The 16178-nt window shown below is 33.7% G+C and overlaps 1 protein-coding gene across 1 annotated transcript in view; it reads right to left on the bottom strand.

Annotated features, from left to right (window-relative positions):
- MACROD2 (mono-ADP ribosylhydrolase 2) overlaps nucleotides 1-16178 on the bottom strand; it is a 1896077-nt gene that overhangs the window by 1806066 nt on the left and 73833 nt on the right. Inside the window, exon 3 of the mRNA XM_055345329.1 lies at nucleotides 13064-13171. Coding sequence (XP_055201304.1) covers nucleotides 13064-13171 — 108 coding nt within the window. The remainder of the gene's footprint in view (nucleotides 1-13063; nucleotides 13172-16178) is intronic.

Below are 16178 nucleotides of genomic sequence, written 5' to 3'. Positions count from 1 at the left end.
CCTTTCTTGGCATGCTTTTTTTTTTTTCTTGGCATGCTTTAAGCTACATCATTTAGGGAAATGATTCCCCCAAAAGGATATGCAGACTTCTACATCAGGATGCCTATTAATTAGAGATTCCAAGGGCATCTCCTAGACTCACTGAATATAAATCCTGGGGTACTAGAGGCTGGAAACAGCATTTAAAACAAGCTTCTGGGTGATTCTGAGGACCATGAGAGTTTATTGCAATCATTAGTCTTCTAAGAAAGAAAAGGAAAGTCAAACAATGCTCTGTAGATTTTTTTTTCTTTTGGTTTGATTCCCAAAAACTAATACTGGACTCAATGACCATTTTCTTCTAAATTTAAAAATAAAAGTCCTGTTTCTAAAGTGACAAGGCACAGGTTTGCAATATGTTCCAGGGAAAAATGCCAAAGACTCAGAAGGGGGATTTGGGAAAGGTGCCAGGATAATTCAACACTAAACCCCTCTAGATTATGAAGATACTACTTTAATCAGCCTGCTCGTAAGAATGATAGCCACAATTTGCCTGACACATCCAATCAATGACAGCATTATGCCAGTTTGAGGTTTTCTGTCATCCCAATTATTTTTTACTGACTTAAATTCTTTTTGAAAGTGCTACAGGGCTTGAGAAATTATAAGGAATTCCCTGATGTCCCCTCTGGAGATATATCATAGATATTATTGATCTTGTGTTCTATTCCTCATTCCTCAAATTCCTTCTTAGAAATGATTTGTTACCAGCCTTCCTCAATCTTCTTATAAAATGTAACAGTTCATGCTAGGGTGCAACTAATCTCCTCTAACACTTCATTCCTATCACCCTCTCAGAGCTACAGATGCCTAGAAAAGATGACATCTGAGGAGGTGGCTCCTGTCCCCAGGCTTTGCACAATCAATCACTCTATCATTTTTTATTGTGTTCTTTTGTTCCGTCTTTTTTACAGGACACATTTGCTTTTCAAGGATCAATATTCAATTTAACTTTCTATGCCCTATAAATCATGTCTTCAAAAAGTGAAGAAAATGTGTTTCTGACTTTGAGGTTATTTTAAACCATAGCCAGGTCCTAAGTCAAGCCCAATTAAGAGGCTAATCTTTGCAAATTCTAAGCAGAAGCAGCGTGAGAGTGTCACCTAAGAGAGGCAGGTTGCATTTTTTCCTTACTGTCAAAGAACACTGCTTTAATAGGCATTTTTAAATAATAAGCCATAAGTTAATCCAATTAGAGAATTTCTAAGTATTTGGAAGATGTAAAGTTCTGAGCTTTAAAGAAATAATTTCTTGGGGCACCTGGGTGGCTCAGTGGTTGAGCATCTGCCTTTGACTCAGCTCATGATCCTGAGGTCCTGGGATCGAGTTCTGCATCAGGCTCCCCGTGGGGACCCTGCTTTTCCTTCTACCTACATCTCTGCCCCTCTCTATGTGTCTCTCATGAATAAATAAATAAAATCTTTTTTAAAAAAGTAATTAATTTAAAAAATAAAGAAATAATTTCTTTTGCTCATTACTTCTTGATATGGATGCTATCAAATGCATTAAGATCAAGAATTTTTCTATATGTAAAGACAGAATTATATTCACAGGATTATTTAACACATTTATTTATTTATTCCACCAATGAATTAAAACCAACTATTTGTCTATTTAACTTGGAAATTTTCTTATATGAACAAATAAACCTTAATTCACTGTCAGGATATACTATCCTGTAATACCATCCACCCATTTTAAGGATAAACACAAAAGGAATGATAAGAGAAAACTATTTTATGCATTTAAAATAACTTATTTTTAAATGTCCTCACAAAGCTTAAGCAGGTCTCTTAAACCCCATGGAGTGGACATGTCTCTGAATTAATTTCCACCTGGAGACCCAAGGGATGAACATTCTAACTGTGCGATAAATTAAGTTGCCAAGCAAAATGGATTAATGATCAGTGAAATTGCCTGATAAACTTTCAGATCCATTATGGATTGGGATTCATCCTGTTTCTCCACCTGTTCATTAAGCTTCAAGTTCATGGCAACTCCAGTGACTGATTGCACATTAACAAGCTGTTTATGTGAGGAGGTGTTGCTAGCCTAGTCAACATTCCTATACTTACACATTCATTTAAACATAATTCTCTGGTAATTTATTCTGTTCACAATCCCAACATAGAAAAAATATACCTCTACCTTGAAGTTTAATTTTAGATACAACAAAGATGTGATGTGTCATAAAATTAAAACTTAACAAAGCAAATCAGATTATACCTCAAGGTCAAAGGAAGCCTGGGAAATTTCATGCCATTAATCTGTTTCTTCAAACAGTTATAAGAATGAAAGGAGTAGTGAAAAAAACCACTGATAATATGTCAAAATAAAATGTTTATTTCTGTCCCTATATTAAAGTAAAACATTTGTTGCTTCTATAATGAGAAATCTAAAGTGGCTAAGAGTGTTGAAAAATATTTCTCAACCTTTCTTTCTTATCAAAATAGCCAAAATCTTCCTTTATATAACACCAAGTTCAATAAACCATTTGTCAATCAAAATGCACCAAATCTGAGTTATAAGTAAGAATATTCTTCCCACTCAAGTATCAAGCATTGACATCTTCCTTTTTAAGTATACAGAATTTACTTCATAAAGAGACTATTCACTAAACATGAGGTTAATAAAAATCAGTAAGTTTTCTGAAACTGTAGTTTAATAGATTTATATTTCATTCAAATATGAAGATGTCTACTTTCTACTAATAAGCTAATTTTCTTCAATATTACCATGAAGCCTAGTTTTTATATGAATTAATGATTGGAATCCAGAAATCAATGTCATTTTTCCCTTTCCCTGCACACATAAAGAAGACCTTAATTGAAAAATTAAGTAAATAGCCAAATGACTACAATTGCACCGAGGCAAAAGAATGTAATGACTATCATCTAGATGCTTTTGAGTCCACAAGTACAAGCTGCACAGAAGTCACAAAGAAGAAATTTTTAGAAATTAAGTTGACCTGTATATGTAACAAAATATACATTTCCTTCAGTTAAAATTAATTAGAAGTGTACACCAGAAAATTTAAATTTTACTGTATAATTTTAAAAAGAAAAAGAGCATGGAGAATTCCAAAAAAGGTTGCATTTGAGTATTAGATAGCTGCTAGGCCTCATGAAATGTCATTTGGCACCATTACAAAATTCATTTTTTACTTAGATTTAACTGTAATCAATTTCTGATAAGTCATGCAATCATAAGAATTAAGCTATGGCAGAGAGTATTTGTATTTACTGTTAACTACCAGTTGAATCAGAATCTGCTTGCCCCCTGCCACTCCTCCTAACATAGGCATGAGTGCTTACGCTCCACAGTCTCAGTTCAACTGGCTCAGTCCACATGGAAAGTAGCACTGAGAAAGCTTAGTGTAGCTTCTGAACCTGGGGATGCTTACAGTAAATGCCAATACTCTTCACAAAGTGGGAATGTTCTGGTTCATAAGGCATCTATGAAACTCCACCCATTCTAGCCCCAGGGGTGGGCTCTAGTATTTTCTTGCTACAATAAAGACTTCAAGTTTCAGAGAAACCATACTTGGTGACTTCTAAGAACCAAAGCCATACCATCAGTGTCAAGTGCTATAGTAGATGCCAGCTACTACTTACTCTGAAAGTAAAATCCTCTTTCATTTAAGAAACTTCAGTGCCTATCTCTGACCCTACCATCTTGAATTTCTGGAAGAGAAACAGTGACACTGAACTTCAGCTCTTGGGTATTTCACTTGACACTCAGTACTCTTCTCTTCAGGCCTGCAACCAACTCAACCTCATCCAATGTCTCCTGACTACCACCAGCAAGTTATTTATACCTTATCAGTACCAATAAAATTGCATAGGTAAAATCCTGCTTTCTATTTCAGAAGGTAATATCACAAGGTATGGACCCTGTCTTCAAGGAAATGGAAATTAAAACAATGAAGTACAATTCTAAGGCACAGATTTTTTAAAAAACTCATCAAATTTAATGTTAAATAGATACTCAGAACTTATGAGATACAGGTTCATCTTATCTGTCCACAGAGCTATTTGGCTACATAAATTAAAAATTTAAAAACTAAAAACTAACTAAATAAATAAAATTACAACTTTCATACTCTCATTATTTCACTTCAAAGAATTTATTCCACTTCAAAGAATTTGAGCAGCTGCCTTTGGCTCAGGTCATGATCTCAGGGTCCTGGGATCAAGTTCCACATCCGTCTCCTGGCAGGGAGCCTGCATCTTCTTCTGCCCATGTCTCTGCCTCTCTGTGTCTCTCATGAATAAATAAATACAATCTTTAAAAAAAAAAAAACAAGAATTTATTCCAAGGGAGCTAAGATGTTTACAAAGATTTATCTGCTAGGATGTTTGTCACAGTCTGTTTATAACAGTAAAAAAAACTTGTAACAATCTAAATTTCCAACATTGAGAGAACAGTTAAATAAATTAATCCTCGTGTGTAACGGAGTAGGATGCAGCTATTAAAATAACATATAAAAATGATCACAATATTTAAAAAAAATTAAGCATTATTTTGTAAAATTCAAAGTACATATATGAAACGAAAAGAACCTGAAGCATGACCACTGAAATGAAAAATTACAGATGTTTTGTTCTTCTTTGCATTTTATATTTTCCCTATTTTAAATATTAAACTATATTCGTTCTGTAATCAGACCCCAACAAAATTTTTAAGAATATATTTTTAAAAATCCAGTTGAGGGATCCCTGGGTGGCGCAGCGGTTTAGCGCCTGCCTTTGGCCCAGGGCGCAATCCTGGAGACTCGGGATCGGATCCCACGTCGGGCTCCCGGTGCATGGAGCCTGCTTCTCCTTCTGCCTGTGTCTCTGCCTCTCTCTCTCTCTGTGACTATCATAAATAAATAAATAAATAATTTTAAAAAAAATAAAAAATAAAAAAAATAAAAATCCAGTTGACCAGTATGTGTGATAAAGAAAACACAAGTTTTCCTAAGTGCACTGAAGAATTCTCAGAGAACAAAATACCTGTAAACACAGAACAAGTGCCCAAGCAGCCGCTATCACTTTCTCTCTGAATATTTGTTTTTCATAATTTTAGTCTCTCAAGTCCTTTGAACACTATGTTATTATTTAATTCCTAGGGTTATTCCCCTAAAAGTATAGCAGAGATCAAAAACAGAAGAAGAAAACTCAGAGAGTAATTTCTTAATAGCCATCTTATCCCCCTTGGCAATAATTTCCTTTTGAGAATTGTCTTCTAATTTCTTGGAGCATTTAAGTCTTAGTTTGATTACACAAATTCTTTCAGAAAAAAATGTAGATCAGAAAAAAAAAGTGATAAATCAAAGAGTTGAAATATTTTGAAAAATATGTTGAGATGAAGAACAAATAAAAAATGATGATTCACATCACAAGCCTCTTTTTCATTTATTCTTTCACTGCATCCTCATAGTATTGAATACTTTTTTCATATATTTATTAGGCATTTCCATGTTTTTAATTTTTTATTTTTTAAAGATTTTATTTATATATTTACTTTAGAGAGAGAGAAAGAAGACAAGTGAAGGGGAAGAGTAGAGGGAGGAGAACAAGCAGATTCCATGCTGAGTGCAGAGGCCGATGCAGGGTTCAATCCCAGACCCTGAGATCATGACCTGAGGCGAGATTGAGAGTCAAACACTTAACCAACTGAGCCACCCAGGCACCCCTCCATGTTTCAAGTTTCATGCTCATATTCCTAACCAGATTTTCTATTAGACATTTGTCTTTTTTTAATCGAGGAAACCTTATATTATTATTATTATAACAAGAGTAAAACTTTTGTCATATATGTCAATAATATTTCTTTCCAATTTGACATTTATGGCGTGACTTTTATGTTGTCAAATCTATTTATGTTGTCAAATTCTTTAGTCTTTTTTTTTTGTCTTTTTCTTATTGGTTTGTTTCTTTGGTATTAAATTCAGACTGTTTTCCCACCAAAGGCAAGAGACATAATCTCTTATATTTCCTTCTACGTTTTACTTTAATTTACATTAAACGCCATATAGAACTTACATTCATGAAAGGTGTGAGATAGTGATGTATATTTTTTAATTACTACAGCTTTCATATGTTTACTTCAATTTGGGATTGTGTGACTGACTCTTTCTCTAACCTCTGCCATGTCTCCCTTTTCAGATATTTCTTGGCTAATCTCATCCTTTTATTATACCAGATACATTTTAGAACATTTGTCAATTTTAAAATAAAAACAAAAAATAAAAACTACCATCAGAACAAAATCCCAGAAATATCAAAGGAATTTTTATTAAAAATGTAGGTTATTCCAGGAGTTTTAACATCTTTAACATCCTTCATCTTCCTGTCTGGGAATGATAATGGTTGTTAGAGCCATTTAAATCCCTTTTTCCCAGTATCCCTTATAAATCCTATTTTCAGTCCATCCTCACACTCCATAAAGGGAACACACTGAGATCCTTGTAGCCAGAAGCTCATACTTAAACCTGCAGCCACTGTTGAGATCTCATTCCCAAAATGGTTCTTCCCACACCTGTCTATTCAAATATATCCCACAGGTTTGGCCAAATGACAGCTATCCACACTGATGATTTTTTTTAATTTTTTTTATTTATTTATTTATGATAGTCACAGAGAATGAGAGAGAGAGGCAGAGACACAGGCAGAGGGAGAAGCAGGCTCCATGCACCGGGAGCCCGACGTGGGATTCGATCCTGGGTCTCCAGGATCGCGCCCTGGGCCAAAGGCAGGCGCCAAACCGCTGCGCCACCCAGGGATCCCCATACTGATGATTTTGAAACTTTTCAGCAGGTTCTGGCATAGCATAGGAGGGGAAGTGAAAGGAGAGAGTGGTAAACAGTAATTCTTTCCCCTTTGCCTATATACAGATATCAATTCACAAAAATACACATACACAAACTCATACACACAAATATATTAGAATGTTCACTAAAGTACCAATAATCCCAAACTAGAAATTACCTAAATGCCCATCAATAGTAAGTTGGACAAACTGTGGCATATTCACAAAATGAAATATTATGTAACAATAACAAATGATCTATATCTGTATATAACAATATAGATCAATCTTACATATAATGGTAAGATAAAAGAGCTAAATATTGAGTAATATATATCATATGGCCCCATTTACATAAAATACAAAAAAAGACAAAACCAATCTATGCTACTAGAAGCCAGGACAGTAAATATACTATTCTGTATTCACTACAAAATATTAGGATGTACTAAGGGCTCTTCCAAGGTAGTGGTAATGTTCTGCTTTTTGATCTGGATGGAGTTACATTGAGCTGTACACTTATGTGTGTGTTTTTGTGTCTATTATTGCCCAACAAAATGTTAAAACATATAATACAGAAATTCAATAAAAAATAAAACTTACGTGCTTTGTTAGTAGAGATGAAATTTATATTGAATCAAGCTATTGCTGTCAATTATCCTAAAATATTTCTGAAAGTAAATGAACCTATTTTCTCAATGATTTGAACTCTAATTTCAAATATGCCTTATTTATGTTTTACAAATGAATACATAAAAATAACATTTTAAGGAAGTAGAGATGAATATTTAAGGAAACTTCTATAAAGCAAAATTTCTCCCATCCCAGTATCTGATTTTCCTGTGTAGATATTCAGATATTCTATATCAACTTTTCTTTTAATTAAGTTATACCCAGCTATTAAATTATTAGGTATCCAGTCATGTCACTATCTCAATTTCTGAGACAATTATGACAGTCACAATTAATACAGTAAAAACACATCACTAAAGTAAATTAAAACAATTCTTCTAGGCCATTAGCTCATAAAAATTACCAACAATGTCATAGAAATTAGGCATTTAACAGAGAGACTCAGAATTAGACAATTTTTCCTACAAAATTCAAGTAAATAGTATAACAGCTAAAGTTGTGGACACACAGGACAAACCCATGTAGTTAGTAATAACTATCTGTGCTTAAGACTTGAAAAACATGCAGAGTTGCCTTGTGACATTCATAGAAAAAGTCAGTTTTCTGATATTATAACTAAGCTACCACTTTCTGAGTGTGTCTATATATGAGGCACTACTGTGTGAAGTGCTTTGTATACATTATCTCTTCTGATTTTCACAACTCTGAGAAGCCCTGAGAGATTATTATCTCTATTTTACCAATGAACAAACTAAGGCTCAAAAGGTTAAATAATTTACTGAAGGTCATTTGGTCAGGAAGTTGAAGAGACACATCTAAAACAATGATTGATCCAACTCCAACCCCTCCATGATTAACCACAATGTAAATGAACCTCTCCTTGGCATGCTGGGGTAGGGACACGAAGAACCAAAATAAACCAACCTTCCTCATTTTCCACTTTAAAAAATCCTATTTATGGCAAACTGAATTAATCTTTGGCCAAAGACAGACCATTAGAGTTGGAGAGTTAACCACTTTTTCACAGTCCACAATCCACAAATGAATAACAGTTACATCACCAAGAAAATATTTTTCTGTGATTATAGTACAAGTAAAATTGTCTCTAATGATATAATATTGAGCCATAAGTTAGATAAATTTATTCTCCCCCAAACTCTAGCAAACACCGTAACTCCTTGACCAACAGCCTTAATACAAAATTATATGAGGACCTAGTCACAGTAAACAAATCAGCCTATATGCTGCCACATACAAAAACCTATACATGAATTTTTAGTTCTACTGGTTATGGCAAAATACTGAAGAGAACCCAAATGTCCTTCAGTGGGTAGATGGTTAGACAACTCTGGTATATCCATGCAAGGGAGCTACTCAGCAATAAAAAGAAATGAACTACTGACACATGCAACAATCTGAATGAAGCTCGAGGGTTTTATGTTTAAAAGGATGCTGTATGATTCCATTGGTATGACATTCTTAAAATGACAAAACCATAGACATGAAGAATGGGGGGTACAAGGAGAGGAGGGCAATGAGGCGAGTCCCACTACTAAAAGAGGTCTTTTCGTGATAATCGAAGAGTTCTGTATTGGGATTATAGTGATAACCATGGATCATGGATAAAACTGCAGAGAAGTTATACATACACATAAACGGAGGTTAAAAAATAGTGAAAAATGAATGAGGTCTATAGTATGTTTAATAATAATATACCAATATCAATTTCCTGGTTTTGATGTTGTACTACTAGTATATGATGTCACCATTGGGGGAGGCTTACACAGGTGAAGATGAAAGGTACACAGAATTCTTTATACTACCTTTGCAATTTCTGATAAACATTTCAAGATAAAAAGTTTAAACAAAAAAATGGACCTGAATTTGAATCTGGATCTGCCTGACTCTAAAACTTGTGCTACTGCCCTACACACCCTACTGCCTATAAAATCTGTTTTATTAAACTATGTATTATTTCCTACAGAGAAAAATAAAAATTACACACAAGAGGCTCATCCTGGGGCTCATTTAAAGAAATCCAGGAAGGACAAAAAGTACTTTATTAGGAAAAAGCTTAATGGCAAGTAAGTCCAGGTGTTCCAATATACTAATATTAATATGGGCATGGAAAAAGAACTTTAGAAATTTGGTGGAAGGGAATCCTTGGGTGGCTTGGTGGTTTAGTGCCTGCCTTTGGCCCAAGGTGTGATCCTGGAGTCCTGAGATCCAGTCCTACATCAGGCTCCCTGCTTAGAGCCTGTTTCTCCCTCTGCCTGTGTCTCTGCCTCTCTCTCTCTCCTCTGTGTCTTTCATGAATAAATAAAATCTTTAAAAAATAAATAAATAAAATAAATTTGATGGAAAATTATTTCTGGGCTGCTTTGGCAACCTGACTAGGGGCACTGACTCTCATTCACTTCTAACTAGAGGTGTCTGGAATCTCTGAAGTCTCCTGCCATGTCTCCTTGTTCACTTGAAAGATTAACAGCTGTTCTTCTACTTACACACCAGGCAAACAAAATGCACAGCAGAAAGCTGTAAATAGAGTCATTACACTGTACATTTGGCATCTTTTGTCTATATACCCAAGAACTTCCTGATGAGGTTGTCCTTGTGAGATGTAGAACATGTCCAAATTATAATGTTATCTCAGCCATAGAGGTGAGCTAAAGGTGCCAAATGTTTTTGGGAGTGAGCAAAAGTTGCTGTCTGCCTTCATATTAAGTCATCAAACCCCTTTATGCTGTGTGGCAGCTATGAAAAAATTACACATTCAGGCAAGGACAAGAATCAAACTAGTGATGGGATGTTTTTCCAATAGTGATGCTTTCATTTTATTCTGTTTCAATGAAAATTATCCCATAATCATTTTTATTGATTGATTGATTAAATAATTTCTAAAATCAGAGCCATACTGATTCACTGTGTCAAGTCCTCATTGCTGAATGTACTATTGGTGAGAGATGCTTACAGCATATGGTTCAATTGCATATAGTTCAATATAACACATATACAGTATCAAGTATTCATTTTTACAGTATCAAGGCTTCATTTTTGAAGCCTCATGTTAAGGAACATGCTTAATTATTTCTAAACAATTCAGACCTTAAAGTTCTTTTAAACCCTTAAATATCTATTTTACTCTAATAGCAGAATAATTTATATATATATGAATATGTATGTATAACATTTATGTATATATAACATATAACATATGTATGTGTGTGTATAAAATTTTAAGGAAAACTTATGCAATTCTAAGGTAAGTTGAAGATCTGTTTTAAAACCATTATATGAAAAATAATACATGTAAATCTGATGATATGGGCAAAATGACAAGTGTTTATTAAGAACGTAATGGCATGACATTGCTTTGGAAGGTTTCACAAATAATGGAAAAGACTACTCTGTAGCCTTAAGGGAGAGATACATAGGTATACAGTTACAAAACCCAAGAAAAACCATAATTACTGCTATTAAGTGTGTAACAGAGCCAATTCAATGTTATGTTAATAACAAGAAAGAGAAAACTCATGAAAAAGGTCTTCAGGTATTTAAAAAGGAAATACATGTCATTAATTGTACTCCACAGAGCTATAGGATCAACAGCTATAAATTACAATAATATACAGGAAGGGTGGTGTTATATATATATATAAAAGCTTTTAAATTTTTTTTAATTAAAGTTCATATGACTATAGAATTTTGTATATAATAAATCATTATTGACTTAATAACTACAGTGATGTTATTAAACCTTTGTACTGAAAAGGAGTTCATAAGATTCTTTCTAAGGGCATGTCATCTCCAGAGGCCCCACAGATCAGAGAAAAGCATCCAGATACAAAGGCCACAAATTAATAGTCAACAGAGACTAGCTATAAAGACATAGCTATAAAGACTTGTAGCTATGAGGTGATATGAGGATAGAATTCTGTCCAAAAGAAGGGATTCATATTGGGTGGGTATTAAATGATGGAGACAGATCCTCTCTCATGAAGAGTTTTGCATTTTAGAGAGGCAAGCAAGGAGAAAGGAATTACAGAGGCATCAGAAGAGAAAGAGAAAAACAGCTCTAAGCATAGTAAAGCAAAGACAGTACAAAGCAACTGATAGCCAATTCAAAGGGAGTAACAAGCTGACTAGGCTTCCAGACTTCCTGCAGGATCACCAAAACTATACTATATTAATGTTCCAGTTCTCTATGAGACCCTTCTGTTCACCCACTAAGGCATATAATTACTATCCTGTGTGAATTTTTTCATCACCAGAGGGAACCTTGAGACAATGTTGAACTTTACATGAATCCTGTACTCCTGGAAAACAAGGACTGCCAAAAAAAACTACCCCTCACCTTTTTTGTGTTCCATAAAACAGCATACGGCAAAGAACTACTCTTCCCCATATGACTTAGATAAAAATCATGGATGATCTCTTGTAACCTATGATAAGACCAAGATGCAGATTCTTCAAATTCCCATTCTTTCACTCATAAATGATCAGCTGAACTATTTGTCTCCATTGACCATTCTGACTGGTCAATGGCTGTTAATTGGAGTTGACCAAACTCTAGTCTGGCTTTTTTCCCCCTCTCCCAAGCCCTGGACTTTGACCCACCCTTGAGCAATGGAAGTTGAACAACTCCTCTCAAATGACCCCTCCCAAGAATCAGCTGACCTCAGTTGACCCTGATCAACTCTCCAATCTTGTCACCAACTCATCCCAGTACCCTACACCCAAAATTTTTTACCCTGTTTACTCCTCTCTATGGGAGAAAAGCCCCTTTGTATTTGATCTTTGAGATGCTTATAGATCTCATGGTAGAAGTGATTCTTCCTATTGCAATATTCTTCCTCCTCCTATTAAGATAATATTCTTTTCCTTACTGTAATAATCTTTTTGAATAAAGCTTCTCTTTATCTAAGTCCAAATTTGTTTTCATCATTTTCAACTTGAAAAAAGCCTCAATTACATAAATTAAAATCATTAAAAATCCTCTTATTATTGACATTTTTATAGAATCTCAATTACTATATATTTCTTGATATACAGCCACATAATAAAATATATAGCACTACCATAAATAACACTGTTAATTTCCCCAATATTCAAACACAAAAATTACTTAATTGGTTGTTAAAATAATTAAAGCATTTCATATCTAAAATGAAAAGTAGCAACCAAAAACTGTGATTTGGAAATCGCAGAAATAATTACTTTCTGTTTTACTTTTTTCTGGCGTTCAATTATCTCTTTACAAGCTCTTCAAAAAAAGGGAAAAAGCTTGATGAATTTATTTTTATGTTGGCTAATTATTAACTCAAGCATGAAACGAACAATAGAGTTCTTCTCTCTGAAGAACTTTCTGAAACAACCTATCACTTTTCCAGTGGTCCAGTGCCCTAGTCTCAAAAATTAACTATAGCACATACATAAAATAAACCTTCAGTGTTTTTAATCCAGAAGGGAAGTACACAAGATAATTTCTTACCAGGAAGATCATCTTTTTCTAAAATATTTATATTCCTGTTTATGAAAAATATTTTAAAATAATACTCATATAACAAATACATCACACAAAAAATCAAGTACTCACCCGCATTGACTATAGCATCTACCTCTAGCAATGTGATGTCACCTCTATAGAGAGAAACTTTTCCACTCAAACTTTTCTTCACCTGTGAAGTTTCCTGAGTATTTTCTTCTGTAATAAAAAATAGTAATAGTTTTAATTTATTTAATAAAGACAATTTTGATACAAGAGCCAGTATGGGTCACAATCTGATATACTAGACAAGTGGAAATACATGTTTAAGTACCAGGGCTGTGGCTTATTCTGTAATTATTACACATTCATCAGTACAAATGTAGTAGCACATATATAATAGGCATTCAGTATATTTAGACATGTTATATTGACCAACAAAAAATTCAATGTTTATTATTATGAAAATAAAAATATAAAATTTAAAATAAAATTATGTACCACTAGTTTCATAAGAAGATAAGAAAAAGATGTATGACCACCAAGACAAAATAAATTTTCACTATGAACAAGCTTATTTCTATTTCATTCTAGTTACCTGAAGTCACCCTTGAAAAGAAAATTTACTCAGAGCAAAAACATGTAGGTTCAGCTCTTTGCTACTTCTAAGTAACAAACGTCCCTCAAAATGAGATGGATTAAGAATATCTGAATGAGTGAAACTGCTTTTCTTATCAAATTGTATTAGCCTTTCACTCTAGAGGGTGCTTGCTGCTAGATTTAAAAGAGAAAAAGCTCTGTTCTGCAGGTAACAGCCAACAAGCTTGTCTAGTGAAAACAAACCAAAATGTTACATTCTACAACCTGACATATTTTCAAATGTTTTATGGCAATATTATAAATAGAGTTTCATTCATTTTTAACAAGTAGACATTAAACACAGCTGTATGAAATCAATGTTTTAAACTGTATTACTATACATAAAAAGCTTTTTAATATACCTCTAGGAAAGATATTAACTTAAACTTTTTAAAGTACTTATGATCTGTGCAAATCTTTCAAGGGGAAAGATAATGCTACTAATTCACTAAGACACACTTAAATGAGCATGTAATTTTGAAGTGTTGGGAGATGAGGAATGATAAGTTATGAGTCACTTAAATTGACTTTGGGCCCCACCAGCCACAGCAAAAATTGGCCAAGACTAAGGATGTGATCTGTGGCCAAAAAAGTGATCTTTCCTCTATCTGTCTCCAAAGCATCCTCTTCTTTGTAATCACCTCTCTCCTTAAAGGATTCTACTCAAAATACTCATCAGTGTTGGCAGTAGTAGCAGTAATAATAAAAAGATGAGAATATGGGAAAATTGTATGTTAAAAGAGTAGAGAAAGATGTTTGAAGACTTCAAAATAAAAAACCACCTCAAAGGTTCCTACACTATTGTCTGCCTTTGCCAGATAATGGCAAAGAGTACAGACTTTCCTACCAGACTAACTCTATTCAAGTTAACAACTGGGTGACATTTGAAAAGTTATTTATTTTCTCCATGCCTGTCTACAAACAACTGGCTCCTTCATAGTTAACATGAGTTCATTACCCTTAGAATAATATTTGCTCCATAGTAAGCTCTCAACAAACACTACTGTTTTTAACAAAAGTTTTACAAAGGTGACAAACTATTTTAGCATCTATATTCAGAATACTACAGTAGTTAAGAAATACTTCCAAATGATATTATTTTGAAAAATGTATCATTACATGATGATGATGATGATGATGATGATGATGATGATTTCCATCAGTGAAAAAGATCAGACTTTGTGCTCTAACCAAGCTGTCAATGCCTGGACCAATGACAAAGATTTTAAGCCAGAAGACCTCGAGTTCCACATCCAATAAGTTTCTATTCTTTCTACTTTTACCAAATTAGAAAGTCCTGATTCCCAATTATATGTGGTTGAACAACATTAAATATTTGTTAACTTTGTCAAAAAAATTCTGGATATTTGTACTATTTTAAACCCAGAAATTATAAAGACTTCTCACTGATGGGTTTCAGAACTCCATCATTGATTAAATTGATAAGCATATCACAAATGAAGACATAAAGTTTGACTTTCCAACCTGGGATGCAAAGTTAGATAGATTTCAAATCCTTCCCTCAAATTGCATTTAGCTCTAAAAAGTACTTATTCATTTTCTCATTCTTAACATGTGACAATAAACCACGTATTTCTTTCTCCAAATGTAAAGAAATTATCAAAGAATGGTATTGGAAAGACTCAAAATTTAAGTCATTTATACCACAAAGAAATTCTAATCTCTCATCTGCAAATTTTAAAAATGGGATATTTTGAGCTTAAACTAAAGCTTAAAGCAAATTCAACATATTGAATAAATATACTGCTATGACGTCATTCAAATAAGTCACTCAAAATGGTCTTATTAGAATCATCAGCATCATGAAGAAATAATTTTATTTCTTCTCTTTCATTTTAAAAATTCCCATGAGCATCCTTTTCCCTCGTAGCCAGATTTATCCTTGCTGCCCAGTTTCTCATATGGTATATCAAAAAGGCATAAATGTACCTAAAAGCTATAATTTGAGAGTATTAATAATTATCAGTCTTTCCTTCAGCAATAAACCAAAACCAAACAGCATGCTTTTGACCACTACCTACTCTTGGTAAATACAATGTAAATCACCACCAGAGGCTAACTTCTTTTATTTAAATGGCATTTCGCTGCCTTCCTTTCCACACAAGTATGTTTGATCAGCACTCCCAATGTATCTTTTCCTATATCCTAGGTTTTCAGTAATAAATAAGATAGAAAATTGTCAAGCATTGCTCCCTCATGGATATCCTATATGTACATACACAAAGCACTAACTCACATTTTGCTCATAATTGGTTTTATCCAACTGCAAGTTGAAATATCTGTCAATGTGCACATAAGATAGTAACTGTTCTTCTAGATTGCATACTATATTGTAAAACAAACAAAAAACAGTAATAACAAAAGAGCTAGACAGTAGTTAAAAGGGTAAAAAACAGACTTCATTCTGGAACTACTGCAATTGGGGAACAGAGATCTCAGTATAGAATCAAAAACAAAAAAGAGCCCCAAAAAAATCAGAAATGAAGGAGAGGTTACAACTGATACTACAGAAATACAAAGGAGTAAGAGATGCTGCTATGAACAATTATACACCAGCAGCTTGAAG

Source organism: Nyctereutes procyonoides, unplaced genomic scaffold, assembly GCF_905146905.1.
Source record: "Nyctereutes procyonoides isolate TBG_1078 unplaced genomic scaffold, NYPRO_anot_genome, whole genome shotgun sequence".
NCBI lineage: Eukaryota > Metazoa > Chordata > Mammalia > Carnivora > Canidae > Nyctereutes > Nyctereutes procyonoides.
The sequence above is the reverse complement of the archived record's forward strand: the minus strand, read 5'-3'. Positions and strand labels throughout refer to the sequence as shown.